The sequence below is a fragment of the Sus scrofa genome, chromosome 9, assembly GCF_054392235.1.
Source record: "Sus scrofa isolate SSC_HxYL_T2T_F1_AM1 chromosome 9, Sscrofa_HxYL_maternal_Yorkshire_Landrace_v2.0, whole genome shotgun sequence".
NCBI lineage: Eukaryota > Metazoa > Chordata > Mammalia > Artiodactyla > Suidae > Sus > Sus scrofa.
In genome coordinates this window covers 57,223,176-57,237,897 of record NC_139391.1, presented here as the reverse complement: position 1 = coordinate 57,237,897, position 14,722 = coordinate 57,223,176, and the positions used below count along the sequence as shown (strand labels likewise).

Below are 14,722 nucleotides of genomic sequence, written 5' to 3'. Positions count from 1 at the left end.
GGCCTATGCCACAGCCACAGCAATGTGTGATCTGAGCCGCATCTATGACCTACACCACAGCTCCTGGAAACACCGGATCCTTAACCCACTGAGCAAGGCCAGGGATCAAACCTGTGTCCTCATGGATGCTAGTCAGGTTCATTTCCACTGAGCCACGCTGGGAACTCCTTAATGTCAGTTCTTAAGGAAGCTTTTCCTGACCCCCAGTCTAAAGTAAAATAGCACCCACCAGTCACTCTTAGGTTACCCTATTTTAATTCTTTGTTTTGATTATTTTCTTAAGTGTTTATTGTCTGTCTCTGACCATTGAATATAGACTTCACTTATTTAGCTCCTCCTCATAGAGTCCAGAACAGACTTGAAAAGTATATTTGTTGAATACTTGAGGGATTCAAAGAACTCAAACAGGGTTTATTGTTCTTGAATAGTTAATCTAGTAGACCAGATTATGAACTAGAATCATTTGAATAAATTAATTAAGGTGTAAGCAAATGAAAATATGCCTGGATTCCTTAATTTCAAACATTGGTAAGGTCTCTGTTCTGTACTAGATACTGTGCCAAGTGGTGGGGTATTGAGATGAAATGTAACCCTTACCTTCAAAGAAATCAAACCAACTTTGGGGAAGGGGGAGAGGTTAAAGATAGACAAACAGATTATTGTGAGTGTCCCACACAAGGATCTGTTGCTCTACATAGGAGGGCATGTAGCTAGAACCACTGATGAGTCAAGGCTTTCAGGAGGAGGTAGTTTCTTGGCTACATCTCATAAAATGCCTGGGTGTGTTATCTAGGCAACCGCAGCAGGCAAATAGAGAAAGTTAAATACACAAAAGCACAGCATTGGAGTTCCCGTCATGGCTCAGCAGAAATGAATCCGACTAGATCCATGAAGACGAAGGTTCAATCCCTGGCGTCACTCAGTGGGTTAAGGATGTAGCGTTGCCGTGAGCTATGGTGTAGGTTGCAGCCTTGGCTCAGATCCAGCATTGCTGCAGCTGTGGTGTAGGCCAGCGGCTACAGCTCCAATTCATCCCCTAGCTTGGGAACCTCCATATGCTGGGGGTACGGCCCTAAAAAGACCAAACCAAAAAAAAGGCATGGCGTGGTATGTTTGGGAGATATGACAAAAAATGAGGCACAGACCCAGATCATAAGGACTCTTGTATGCCTTCGTTCTGAAGGTAACAGTGAACTGTCACAGGATTTTTATCAGGGGATTGATTTAATCAGAAATCACTATGAATCGGTGAGGATGGATTAGAGGGAGTTATTAATTCAGACTTATATTGACAAGGGCCTGAATTAAAGCAGTAGTAGTAAGGAATGGATTAGTGGGATAAGGATACCTAAAGTAAAATTATCTATGGTATGTTCTTAAAATAGTCCTTGCTTAACTTAGGGTAACTTTTAAACTGCTTCAAAAATTTTGTTTTTTCTTTTATTTAAAGTTGTACAGAAGTGTTTATTGAACTTAAAAATCAGAGCCTGGTTGCCTTCTTTGGTCTGTTTTTTAGATTGGAAAATGTTCAGTATCCCTATCAACTCTACATTGCTCCTTCCACCAGCAGCACAGAACGACCAAGTCCAAATGGTCCAGATAGACCTTTTCAGTGTCCAACCTGTGGGGTGCGGTTCACCCGTATTCAGAACCTGAAACAGCACATGCTCATCCACTCAGGTAATGTCATCGTCCCAATTGTGGCATAAATGAGAACTGTAAACATTTTATTTCAAAATTATAGGTAAAAATAGTAAACAGATGCTTTTGAGTTAGAAGTATATCTCTGGGTTATCTAGTGAGAGCAGATAAACAGGTCTATTGCTGAAATGGTGCAGTGTCAGAAAGCTATTTGCTTATTAATACATTTGCTACAGGCATAAGTATTATGATTAAAACTTAGAGGGGTGGGTGTAATATGGAAATGAAAAAGACATCAGATATGTGTGTATATATACGTGAGAGAGAAAAGCACAAATACATATGGTAAAGCACATGGGTTTTAAAGGATATATATTGATGTTCTTTGTACTATTCTTGTAACTTCTGTAAGTTTGTCATTATTTCCAAATAAAAAGTGTTTTTAAAAATTTAATAACAATTTAATTTTAATTCTGCAGTTCTCTGTGCCCTGATTAGTCAGCCTTGTATTATTATTTTTTTTTTTTTTTTAGTATAAGAGAAATTTTGGGTGAATAATGTGTACAACATATTTGAAACTTTAGTTCAGTGTTTACATAAAGGCAATATGTTTTTTATGGGTAGAACACTGACTTCTGATAAGTAAGAAATCTTTGCTACTATTCTGTTATATAATTTCTCACTTTTCCCCTTCTTTAGATAGGTTTTAACAATCTCTGTGCTAATAGTAATTCCCTGTTTGTTGAATCAATAGATTATATTTTGAAGGTTTTTGAAATTTTTTTTGCTAAAACTATAATAGTGGGAGTTCCCACTATGCCACAGTGGATTAAGAATCCCACTGCAGCAGTTCGTGTTGCTGCAGAGGCACAAGTTCAGTCCCTGGCCCAAGAACTTCCATATGCCATTGGTGCAGCCATAAAAATTTAAAAATAAAACTGGGATAATGATTTGGGGGAGACCATTAATATACTTAGTTTGTTAATTTATTTTTTGCTTTTTTTAGCACTGTACTTGCGGCATATGGAAGTCCTCAGGCTAGGGGTTGAGTCAGAGCTGTAGCCACCAGCCTCCACCACAGCCACAGCAACATGGGTTTCAAGCTGTGTCTGCAATCTGCGCTACAGCTCACAACAACACCGGATCCTTAACCCACTGTACAAAGCCACGGACCGAACCCGCATCTTCATGGATGCTAGTCAGGTTTGTTTCCTCTGCACTGCACTGGGAACTCCTATTAATATACTTTATAATTCATATATTAATCTCTATGTATTTTTTCTAGCATTACATTAAATATCTCCAAACCCAATTCTTTCATGTTTTCCTCTGAGACAGGAAGTGAAGAATGGGTATGGGTACTGATCATTTTCACAGCTTCTCAATATAAACCTCATTACTTTAATGAAATAATGTCATCTGAAGGTTTGGCTTCTGTTTAAATAGTGTGGTTAAATTGTGTTTTGAAGTCTATGAAATAGAAGATTTAGAAGAGTTCAAAAATCAGTTGGAGTTCCTGTTGTGGCTCGAAATAATGAACCTGACTAGTATCCATGAGGACACAAGTTTGATCCCTAGCCTTGCTCAGTGGTTTAGGGATCTGGTGTTGATGAGAGCTGCAATGCAGCTCAGATCCCGAGTTGCTGTGGCTGTGGTGTAGGCTGGCCACTGTAGCTCCAGTTCAACCCTAGCCTGGGAACTTTCGTATGCCTCAGGTGTGCAGCCCTAAAAAAAAGTTTAAAAAAAAAATCAGTTGGACTGCCCCCCAATCAGGCCTTTCTCACCTTTTTTTAAGCACTAGTGACTTTTCAAATGTCCAGTACCTTTTCCGAGATAGTGAATCTGGAATTCATTTCTGCTGACAATTTTTATCTTTTCAAATTATCTATTGCTGCAAAATTATAGTTCAGACATGTGTGAGGTGTGATCTTTCTGTTTATTTTGTTTTTAGATAATATTTCACTTTGCTTTATTTTATAGGAATTAAACCATTTCAGTGTGACCGCTGTGGGAAAAAATTCACCAGGGCTTACTCGCTAAAGATGCATCGCCTAAAGCATGAAGGTAAACGCTGTTTCCGGTGCCAGATATGTAGTGCCACTTTCACTTCCTTCGGGGAATATAAACACCACATGAGGGTTTCCCGGCACATTATCCGCAAGCCTCGGATTTACGAGTGCAAAACATGTGGCGCCATGTTCACCAACTCTGGAAATTTAATCGTGCACCTGAGGAGTCTGAACCATGAAGCGTCAGAGCTAGCAAACTACTTCCAGAGCAGGTGAGGTGCACAACAAGACCTGAACCAGGAAAACTGCTTTCTAAACTCTCTCTTCCTGCTTATAGGGCAGCCTGCTGTGTTTTTGTTTTTGTTTTTTAATCAGGTTGCCAACTAATTAGTCACATTCCTTTTAAATTCCCACTATCCAATAATACTCTGATCTCCTGATCCAATAAAATTTTACTGATTCTTCTAAGTATATACAATTTAAAATATTTTTATAATTGGCATTAAAAATCTTTTCTTGCAGAAATAGACTAGTTATCTGCTTGTGGGTTTTTTATTTTTTTAACTATAAGGTTAAAGTAATTCTGTAGCAGATTTTAATAGATCTTTTTGGAGAACCTACCATATGCCATGATGCTTAGTGATAGTGGGTTACTTCAGACTCTTTGGATGTTAAATTCTTGAACACATCTCTTTTTTTTTTCAAATAATAACAGAGAACCTTCAACTATAACTATAGTGACTATGATAATTTATTTATATCAATGAAGTTTTCCCTTTTTTCTTTCAGTTTAGAGCCCTATGCTTTTTAATATAAAAAGATTTATAATTAGTGACCTTTTTGACTCATAAGGTATCCAGGGATCAGGTTCTAGTTCTAACTCTGCCACTAACTGCTATTATGATTGAACATGTCACTTCACAGATGAAGAAACTTGGAACTTAGAGAATGATAACATGTAAGCTTTGAAGATGATTTCTAAGATCTCCTGTAGATATAAAATGCTGTTGTCTATTTTTTTCAACTGCTGCACCCTCAGCCTATGGAAGTTCCCAGGCCAGGGATTGAATCCAGACAGACCTTAGCTTGCTGCACCACAGTAGCAGCTCCTGTTGTCTATTTTTAATACTTTATCAGAATTGTATATCTGGGAGTTCCCGTCGTGGCGCAGTGGTTAACGAATCCAACTAGGAACCATGAGGTTGCGGGTTCGGTCCCTGCCCTTGCTCAGTGGGTTAATGATCCGGCGTTGCCGTGAGCTGTGGTGTAGGTTGCAGACGCGGCTCGGATCCCGCGTTGCTGTGGCCCTGGCGTAGGCCAGTGGCTACAGCTCCGATTGGACCCCTAGCCTGGGAACCTCCATGTGCCGCAGGGGCAGCCCAAGAAATAGCAAAAAGACAAAAAAAAAAAAAAAAAAAAGAATTGTATATCTGTAGGAATCCTTAACTCCTTATACAATGAAATCCTTAATTTTTTTTTTTTTTTGCTTTTTAGGGCCGCATTTGCAACATGGCGTTTCCCAAGCTAGGGATCAGACGGGAACTACAGCTGCCGGCCACAGCCACAGCCATGCGGGATCCAAGCCTCGCATCTGTGACCTACACCACAGGTCACGGCATCACCGGATCCTTAACCCACTAAGTGAGGCCAGGGATCGAACCCGCAACCTCATGGTTACTAGTCAGATTCGTTTCCACTGTGCCACAATAAGAACTCCCTAAACCACCTTAATTTTTAAAATCTTTTTTTTTTTCAGTAAATTATTGCTGTATAGATTTTGCTTTTCTTTTCAAACCAACTGTTTTGTATAATGTAATCATTCCAACTCTGATTTTTGGTTATCATTTCACTAAACCTAGATCATACATGACATATCAAACTTTGTTTGGAACTAAATGCCCCAGTTAACCATGCTGTTTCTGCTTCTTCCATGTGCTGAGCCCTCCGTCCTCCAGTACCCCTCTTTAATACCTGAAGATGCTTTAGAAAATATAGGGCATCTTAAATTAACTTTACAGATGAGCAGACTTTAATTTTTTTATTAAGAATGGACAAATTAGGAGCTCCCGTCATGGCTCAGTGGTTAACGAATCCTCCTAGGAACCATGAGGTTGCGAGTTCCATCCCTGGCCTCACTTAGTGGGTTAAGGATCCGGTGATGCCGTGACCTGTGGTGTAGGTCACAGATGCGAGGCTTGGATCCCGCATGGCTGTGGCTGTGGCCGGCAGCTGTAGTTCCCATCTGATCCCTAGCTTGGGAACGCCATGTTGCAAATGCGGCCCTAAAAAGCAAAAAAAAAAAAAAAAAAAAAATTAAGGATTTCATTGTATAAGGAGTTAAGGATTCCTACAGATATACAATTCTTTTTTTTTTTTTTTTTTTTTGTCTTTTTGCTATTTCTTGGGCTGCCCCTGCGGCACATGGAGGTTCCCAGTGGGTTAAGGATCCAGCGTTGCCGTGAGCTGTGGTGTAGGTTGCGGATGCGGCTCAGATCCCGTGTGACTGTGGCTGTGGCATAGGCCAGCGGCTACAGCTCCAATTAGACCCCTAGTCTGGGAACCTCCATATGCTGTGGGATCGGCCCTAGAAAAGGCAAAAAGATTTAAAAAAAAAAAAAAAAAAAAAAAAGGACAAATTATAAAATAATAACCTTAAGTATTTTATTTATTGACATTCCTAGTATAATGACCTTTTTTATTCAGCAGTAAAGATTTTAATAAAGCATCTAAGTAGTTTTACATCTTTCTATATAGTGTATTATATATAAAGTCACTTACACATGAGGATTTAGTTTCTTAACTAATTTATATCCAGGAAGTAATAAAAAGCTAAGTTTATATACCTCATATTAGTGTGTTATCCACAGAAAGGTTAAGCATAAATTATTCAGATGATCTTTGCTTAAGTGAACATGCTATTTGCATTTGTTTTGTGTACAGAAGCTCTTTTACATAAAACAAGAAAGGCTGTTTAGGTGTTCAAAGTGATACTGAAGGTGACAATTTTATTTCTCTTGATGGTAGGGAGAATTGGTTTGATCTACTTTGGTTCTGATGAATGGTTTTGGTTCATAATCGGGAGAGTTTAGAAGTTGAACATTCCTGAGTTATAATCTTCATTCAAGAATTAGAGAAATGAAAAATCCCAATCTTGTTTTACAAATCAAATCTATTTATTGTCTTACTTATTACTGGTGTGAAAATTAACTCCCTGTTTCATCCTTTGCCTCTTACCTAGTGATTTCCTAGTACCGGACTACTTAAACCAGGAGCAAGAAGAGACCCTTGTTCAGTATGATCTTGGAGAACACAGTTTTGAAAGCAACTCCTCTGTTCAAATGCCTGTAATTTCACAGGTCTCCTCAACCCAGAATTGTGAAAGCACTTTTCCCTTGGGGTCTCTTGGTGGGCTGGCAGAAAAAGAGGAAGAAATGCCAGAGCAGCCAAAGATCAGTGCTGGTGCCGAGGCAACCAGAATTGACCCCCCAAAATCAGAGCTGTCATCTATAACCATTGAGTAATTTCATGATTTGGCTTCATTTTTGATTTTTGGAAAGTGCCTGTGCTTGGTCTTGTACATTTAAATTTAATTTAATTTTCTAAACAAAAAAGGGTTTGGGAAAGAATTCTCCTTTTTACTCTGTAAGTCCTGCAACTGATGTTTTATTTTTCATGACTGAGAGATTGTGTCTATAAGTGCACAATGACATGGTGGAACAAAATAGAAACTTTGAGACTTAGGGAGAACCAGTTAACTTAAAACTTATTTTCAGTTTCTTCTTCCAGTGTTAGGAATGGGCTAACAATGGATCATTAGGTCAAGAAGAAACAAGATAATTGTTGACCTTCTGAGATGAAAGGGAATACCAGAAATATTACTAAACAAATTTGGCAGATAGCCTGAATAGATGTTTACTTCTATACACAGGACAGTGTACAATTTTTTGTAAAGCCTGTTGTTTTTGGAAGTATTTATGGTGAGCTTTCTTAAAAATTATTATAGTATGTACTTCCGAAATCCAACGTATTCTTTTTTTTTTTAAGCTTTATCATTTTTATTTTTCATGGTAAAAATTTGATACTGGGGTAGATATTCCCTGTACCTTATAGTACCATTCCTCCAAATAATCTTCTATTAAAGGAGGCAAAGAACCATGGTTGAGAATAGTTAAGCTGTGCATGAAATGGCCAGGAGTGTAAAATATGTAGTATGTAGATCTCAGCTTCATAGAAACTCTGCTTTTCTGGCTAAAATTGTTGTTTACCTGGTCTTTGAATTTTATTGCCTGGCTAATTAGGTCATTACCTAAATCAGTTTTTGTCTTACCCCATCAAGAGTACTTTCTCTTGCCTACACTTGGCGTGATCCCATAAGAAGGAAAAAATACTGGAGATGTTCTATATTTTATATATAGGTTTTGTGTATTGTTGGGGATGTTTTTATTGTACTGTTTTGGACAAAATAAAGAATTCTCTGTTAAGGCTACATTCTTAACCCAACTGAGATTGTTTACAAAAAATCTATATTACAACGATACATTGTTCTTATTCCAAAATATTTTTAGATATTGCCAAATGTCTTATTAAAAACAGTTAGTATAGTTTTTACACATCGTAAGCAATAAAGTAGAAGATGAGAAAAGGCTATAAAATGATGATCTATGACTCAAATCTGGGTAAAAGAAAAAAGAATTAAGAAAAGAAAAACTAGAATTCTTAAATTAATGAATATTACCTCTTTTGCTGCTAAAAAAAAATGACACTTTCTGGTTTATAGTTAATAGATATGATACTCTCGGCTGGAGTATATGTTTTATCTGGTGCCATTGACTTTGATTCTAAATATTCATGGTTCCATGAACAATGAACTTTTTTTTGTTTGTTTTGGCTATACCTGCAGCATGTGAAAAAAGTTCCCAGGCCAAGGTTTAAACCCAAGCCACAGCAGTGACAACATTGAATCCTTAACCACTAGGCCAGCAGGGGACTCCCAATAATGAGCTTTTGAGTAACTTTTTTCTTTGTTATATTCCTAAAATTTAATACTTGTGAAAGCACCTGATTAGATTAGAAGATTACAGTTTCTTTCTCAGAACATAAAATCTCAATTTTGTCTGGGTGCTACACCTTAATATAAAATATTTTTTAGGTTAATATGGATTTAATTATTTCAGTTTTTTTTTAATTGGCTAATTCTATAACTTAATCCCCCACAAATGTTAAAGGAAGTAAACTCATTAGAGATTTTTTTATATTAATATTCCTTTGTCTCTTTCTATGTTCTGCTCTTTTCAACTTGTTTCCAATTTCTTTTCTCACTTACTAACCTGTTGTTTCCTGTTTGCTCCCAAATATAGGCTATAGTACCTTCAGGAAAATCAACATATATAGATTATGATGGCCTTCCGTCATTTAGGCTTCTTTACTACTAGGTTGAATTACTTTCTGCAACAGACTGTGGTACTCCTTAATAGTGATACTGCTGTGTCTCAGCGGGAAAGGTCAAGAATTTTTTTTAATCATATAGGTTCTTTGGAAACTATTATGCCTACCAGTAGATAAATCTCAGTTAATTTTAGAGTCTTACATGGACAAAGATTAGGTAAAATTATGACCAGGAGTCATTGTTGCCCTCAGTTGTAAGAAGGAAGAAAGAAAAGAACAAAGAAATAGCGTTAATGAGAAGAAATACATCAGAACCACTTGTAGATCTGTTGGTTAAAAGGGTTTTAGCACACCCCCTGTCCTGAATATTTTGCATTAAGAGTCTCCTACACAATTTTGGCAGCTCTGAGTTGTTCAGTGTTCTCAGAATGTAGGATTACCATCACTGGCTATTTTTTGCCAAATAGACCTTTAGATTTTCATTGGTAATTACAAATTATATAGATTTCCAAGTTTTGTGAAATATTTGACTCTACTGTGAAAATGCCTATTGTTGGCTGTGTGCTCTCCAAATCTTACCAATACAGGTAACTAACTCGTACTGAAAATATGATATAAACGAAGGCTTTTTTTCCCCGTTTCACTGAGGCGCTACATTTTCCTTGATAATATACGGCTTGAGGATATTTAGCTTATGGATCAGTTTTTGGAAACTAAGTTATGGGGGAAATTATGCATAGTGTTATTTAGATTTATTTAAAATTCATCTAAGACAAAGATGCCTGGATGTGTAATTTTTACTAGAATATATGGAAAACATTGCAAAGAGATGAAAGCCAATTACATTATCTCATCCATTAGAAATTACTAGTATAACTAAACATTAAAAATTCCAGTTTGGAATACCTTAGCTTAGCTGTCTTAAAGGCCCAAGGGGGTAAAACTTTGTGGTATTGAAAGGGCTTAAATTTTAGGATACAGGATAAATTGCCTTTTTAAACCAAGTCTTTTATATAAGAAAAGCATGTATTTTTCATTTTAAAGCTACCAAATAGGTATGATATGCATACGTTAGAAATGAGCAAAGATTTTTGCTGTGACAAGGTATGTCAATCTCCTGCAGTCATTTGTTCCCTTTGTAAGGGTATGTATTCTAACAGTGGTAGCATCTAGCATGTCAGCGATTGTACTAATTCAGAAACGAAAGCATTCATATTGGTTTTTGTTTTTTTTGAATTTTACATTTTTGAGAAAGGGATGCAGATGGAGGTTATCACCTGTAAGTGAATTTAAATTGATATTTCTTGCATTGAATTTGAAGTAATTTTCTTAATTTTTTTAGATAATTTAGTTATATTCACAGTTTTTAAAGTTCTCAATTTCAGTGAGACAAAGTGTACTAAAATGTTTAAATAGCCTCATTCATTCTTTATTTTAACATTTCAGCAGCCACTCTGGCTTACAGCACTTACATTCTGATTCCATGCTATGACACATGCCCTGTGATTTTAAAAATAAAACTTCCATTTTGTTCAAACATTTTACTAAGTGGAATGAATTAGCACATCTAATGTACTTATCATTGGTAACCCCCTTACCTTCCAACTACTGAGCCAGTCTCTCCCCACGTATAAATGGTTCTCCCAGAGCCTTTGGAAGACTCTTGAGTCTTTTATTTGATCTCTTACTATTTTTTATTCTCGTACTTAATCTAAAAAGAGGCCAGTTACCAGTTTAGTGATTTTTATTTTGAAGGTTCTCAGATTATGTTTTAGTTTCTTTTAGCTTTATACCCCCTGAAAATTACATCACTATGTAGGTAAATTCGTGCTAGTATACCACATGGATAGAATTATTTTTATTGCTTGATAAATGAACAATCCTGAAATCGTAATATTATAACCAAAAGGAGTTTGGAATTTAAGGAATTGATAGGATTAGAAACTCGTGGCATTTATTCCGTTTTCACCCATCTGTAAAATGTGAATTTATATCTCTGGAATATACATCTAAGTGAGGAAGAATAGCTTTCTAGTTTAGTTGGGAGGGGAAAAAAACAGTGAAGTTCACATTTGGAAGCAATCCAAAGTTGCCAAAAGGTAGTAAATGTGGTTTTCACTGTAAGTTATTGACATAAGAGGATTTATTTATAATATTATTTAGATTTTAAAAATTACTGAAAGAAGAATGCATAGATTTTCTTCTCTGAATCAGTGGGACAGGATTGATGAGGAGCCCTGTTACAGTAACCATGTCTATGAGGAATATTTATGACAGAGCATATCCTACAGGTTTTAAGCTCAAATTGTCAAATTTAGAGTAACTTACTCCTTGTTTTGCCTATACCCATTTTTATCATTCAGTATCATTTTGCTTGATAGAGTATTGGTGACATAGGGTATGTTTATTTGGAAGGTCCTCAGCCAGACAGATTTGCCAAAAGCAATAATGGTTCAGATTAACAATGAAGTGGAATTGGACCAAATTCTAGATTCAGCTAAGAAGCAGACATTATTTGGGTATTTAATTTTTAGATTATAAGTATGTTGAGATTTATTAATGAGAAGTTAAGTCAGATTATGGGATGAAGACTCGATGACATCATAGTTAATACTTTTTTTAAAAACTTCATATTCAACTAATACAGTTAATGTATTTCTACTACATCATAGTGATTATATTTTTGTGATAAAAAATAATAGTTCCATATCTTACAGATAATCTCTGCAGACATGTCAGGCAATGATGTTATTGGCATCTCCGTTTGGCAGCATCCAAGAAACAGTCTGCCTTAAAGTGTGTGTCCTACTTGGGGTATGTAGCTCCCTTTGCATAGGGACCATATGGCCAGTTCCAACTAGTACCAAGGTTTCTATGTACATAATAGTTTACAAAGAATTTAAGATTCAGACCATTGGTTGAAAATAACTTTAAAAAAAATTTTTTTTAACTTAAAATTCAGTTTGAAGTGCCTGGTTTATAAAATCAGATTCCTTGATTATGCCTTTCTCTTTTAAATTGACTAATTTTGCTGATTAAACTGAAAGCCCTGGGCTCAATTGTGATGACTTACTGATAAAATTGTTGCTTGGTGGTTGGAGGGCCTACAGTGCTATGACTTTTATTAAATTGTCCTTGTTTTCCCAAATACCAATGTAACCATCTCCAGATTTCATTACTCAGTTACGCAAGTTAAAAAATCACCCTGTAAATGACTGTTTGGGTTACCAAGTACATTGTCTGCTGAGGAAGGGTACATCTTCCTGACATTACAAGGAGCCATCATCTCCTCTAAACACACGCTCTTTCCTTGGATTTGGTGGAGGCTGTATTCATTTAAAGGTGGGAAACTTTTTGTGCAGTTCCTAGAAACACCTGCTTTTTCTAGAAAGAACCTTTTCTATGATAGGTTATGATTGTGTTTTCTCTAAGAGCTTTTATTTCAGTTTCACTTTTCAAGTTAACAAATGCTATGTAAAGTCTCTCATACTGAGAGTAGTCCATTAAATTATTGAAAGTTGCACTGCTGTTGATCTTTCAGGTGCCTGAAGTGAATGTCATCAGGTGTTTGGAAGAAGTAAGATCAGAAACTTTATTCATTTTCTTCCGTATACGAAGTGATGGCTTCTGATGCTTATATTTCAAGATATTTTTTTAAAAGACAACTGTCCCTATTAGAGCAAAATTTAATTTCAGCGCAGGTCCCAGTAATATGTTTGATTTCTCTGTTATTGCTGGTGCCTCATGTTGCATCAGATAGAGATTGCCTGCCTCTTTGTAGGGCACCCTTGTGGCACCTTATGTCCAGTTGGAAGATAGTATATGGCTTCTTTGTGCCTCTGCTATCTTTTCAAAAGCCATTTTATAAAAATCCTAGGTAGCCTATTTTAATATTTAAATATATATATTTGTGAGAGATACTTTTAGAAGACTTTTTTTTTTTTTTTACTTTAAATTTCTGTACTCCCATTTTTAAGAGTAAATTTTCCAGGATTTGAACTTATCTTTTTCCACAGCAGCAAAATGAAAAAGTCAGTTTGAGATAATAGACCATAATTCAGTGATAGAAGAAATTGATGTCTGGGTATCGGAAACAGATGTGAAAGGAAAAAAATTGTTTTGATGTAACAAATGAATTTTTAAATAAAATTATGTTTTTGTTTATGTAATTTCATATTTGCTGCTATAGTAGCTCAGTATTTTACAGAGCTAACGTATAAATCTGGCTCCATTTAAAAACTGGAGTACTTTCTAGGACAACCAGCCTAGGAGGAAACTGTGCACCACAGTCTTCTAGATGGGTGACCGACGGCTTTATTTAGCTGATGCATGCTTTAACATTTGCCTATAGCCCAACATCAAGGAAGTTTGTGAGAAACTTTTCTCTTGCTAGTTACAACATTATGATTCTTTTGGGGCACTGGCATTTTGTGAAACCCTTGGGGGAGGGAGGGTGATGCTGGGGAAGAAATGTGAATTAAACTGTGTGGGTGGGTGTTTCCATGTCTTCTACCCTCTCCTAGAACCAGTACAACTTTCTTACCTGTGCCAGGCCCTAGTTCACCAGCTTTGTATCCAGTTATCATCTCATTCGAGTTTGGCTTTACTTGGTAACAGTGGCCACAGCTAAGTTATTTGGCATGTTTGACTTTCAACAGTAACAGAAATGGTTTTGGATTTTGTTTTATTTACTAAAAATGTATACAATGTCAGAACTTCACATTTTATATACTAGTATCTGGCTATTAGTATTTTACAGAGGAACCATAGTTCTTGGTGACAACATATATATATATATATTTTTGTGACTTTTTTGTATACTAAGTGCCGTTTCAATGTTACAATCATTTTTAGAGTTATTGTAATCAATGTGAATATCATGTTTTTTCAAATCTGTTCTGAGCCTATAGTGTTTGCTTTGTGAATATATGTGTATTGTATATATTCTGTATAGTTACATTGTACTGAAATATTAGCTTGTTTGATATAAGGAAAGTATGTATTGAGTACTTTTTTGCTAGCCTGGTTGTTTAATCTTTTTTTTAAAAGGTTTCAACTTTTTAAAAAACAAAAACAAAAACTTTAAACTGGCCTTTATTACATGGTCACAAATTAAAGTTGCAGTTAGAAGGGATGGGCCGGGAAAAAATAGTTTTGAGTGTCTTTGGATAGAAACATAAGAATAAGATTTGTTTGGGTTTTTTTCCTTCATTAAAATATCTTATTAATGATTTATGGAGTAAAAGTTGCTGATATTGTTATTTACTCTTGGCTAGAAGGAAGAATTGATGGTGGTGCTGCTTGAGGTCAAGTGGGTAAGATATGTCATCATAATAATGCGTCACTTAAGGAAGCATCCATTTGAGTGTGTACAGACTAGAGGGTCGTACGTGAGACAGCATGTGTCTGCTTCCTGGGCAGGTAAGCCAAGAGCTGGATTTGTAAAGAATCCACAAACACTGTCCCTAAGATTGAAAGGGATATGAAGGAGGCTGGTTAGAGAAAGTCATCAAATCCTAGAGCTACTGAACCAGGTATTTTACACAGAGCTACTTTTTTCAGAACTTGCCCTGAGTCTTTCTGAGGCCATACTTTATTGATTAGAGACCTGTTGGTGATATTTCAATAATTTCTTGCAGCCAAGGAGTAGAAAATGATAGTTACTGGAGGAAAGCAGCTCAATGCAT

General features: G+C 36.2%; 1 protein-coding gene across 14 annotated transcripts in view; it reads left to right on the top strand.

Moving 5' to 3' along the window:
* ZBTB44 (zinc finger and BTB domain containing 44) overlaps positions 1-14,280 on the top strand; it is a 70,689-nt gene extending 56,409 nt beyond the window's left edge. For 3 of the 14 annotated variants that reach the window (XM_084976650.1, XM_003130079.6, XM_084976651.1), the window contains 3 exons: positions 1,517-1,680; positions 3,622-3,705; positions 6,889-14,280. In XM_084976650.1, coding sequence (XP_084832776.1) covers positions 1,517-1,680; positions 3,622-3,705; positions 6,889-6,899 — 259 coding nt within the window. In that variant the 3' untranslated portion in view covers positions 6,900-14,280. Of the gene's footprint in view, positions 1-1,516; positions 1,681-3,621; positions 4,921-5,301; positions 5,806-6,101 lie in introns of all 14 variants that reach the window. The other 11 variants (XM_084976654.1, XM_084976655.1, XM_084976653.1 and 8 more) reach the window with 7 other exon arrangements.
* The last annotated feature ends 442 nt before the right edge of the window (positions 14,281-14,722 follow it).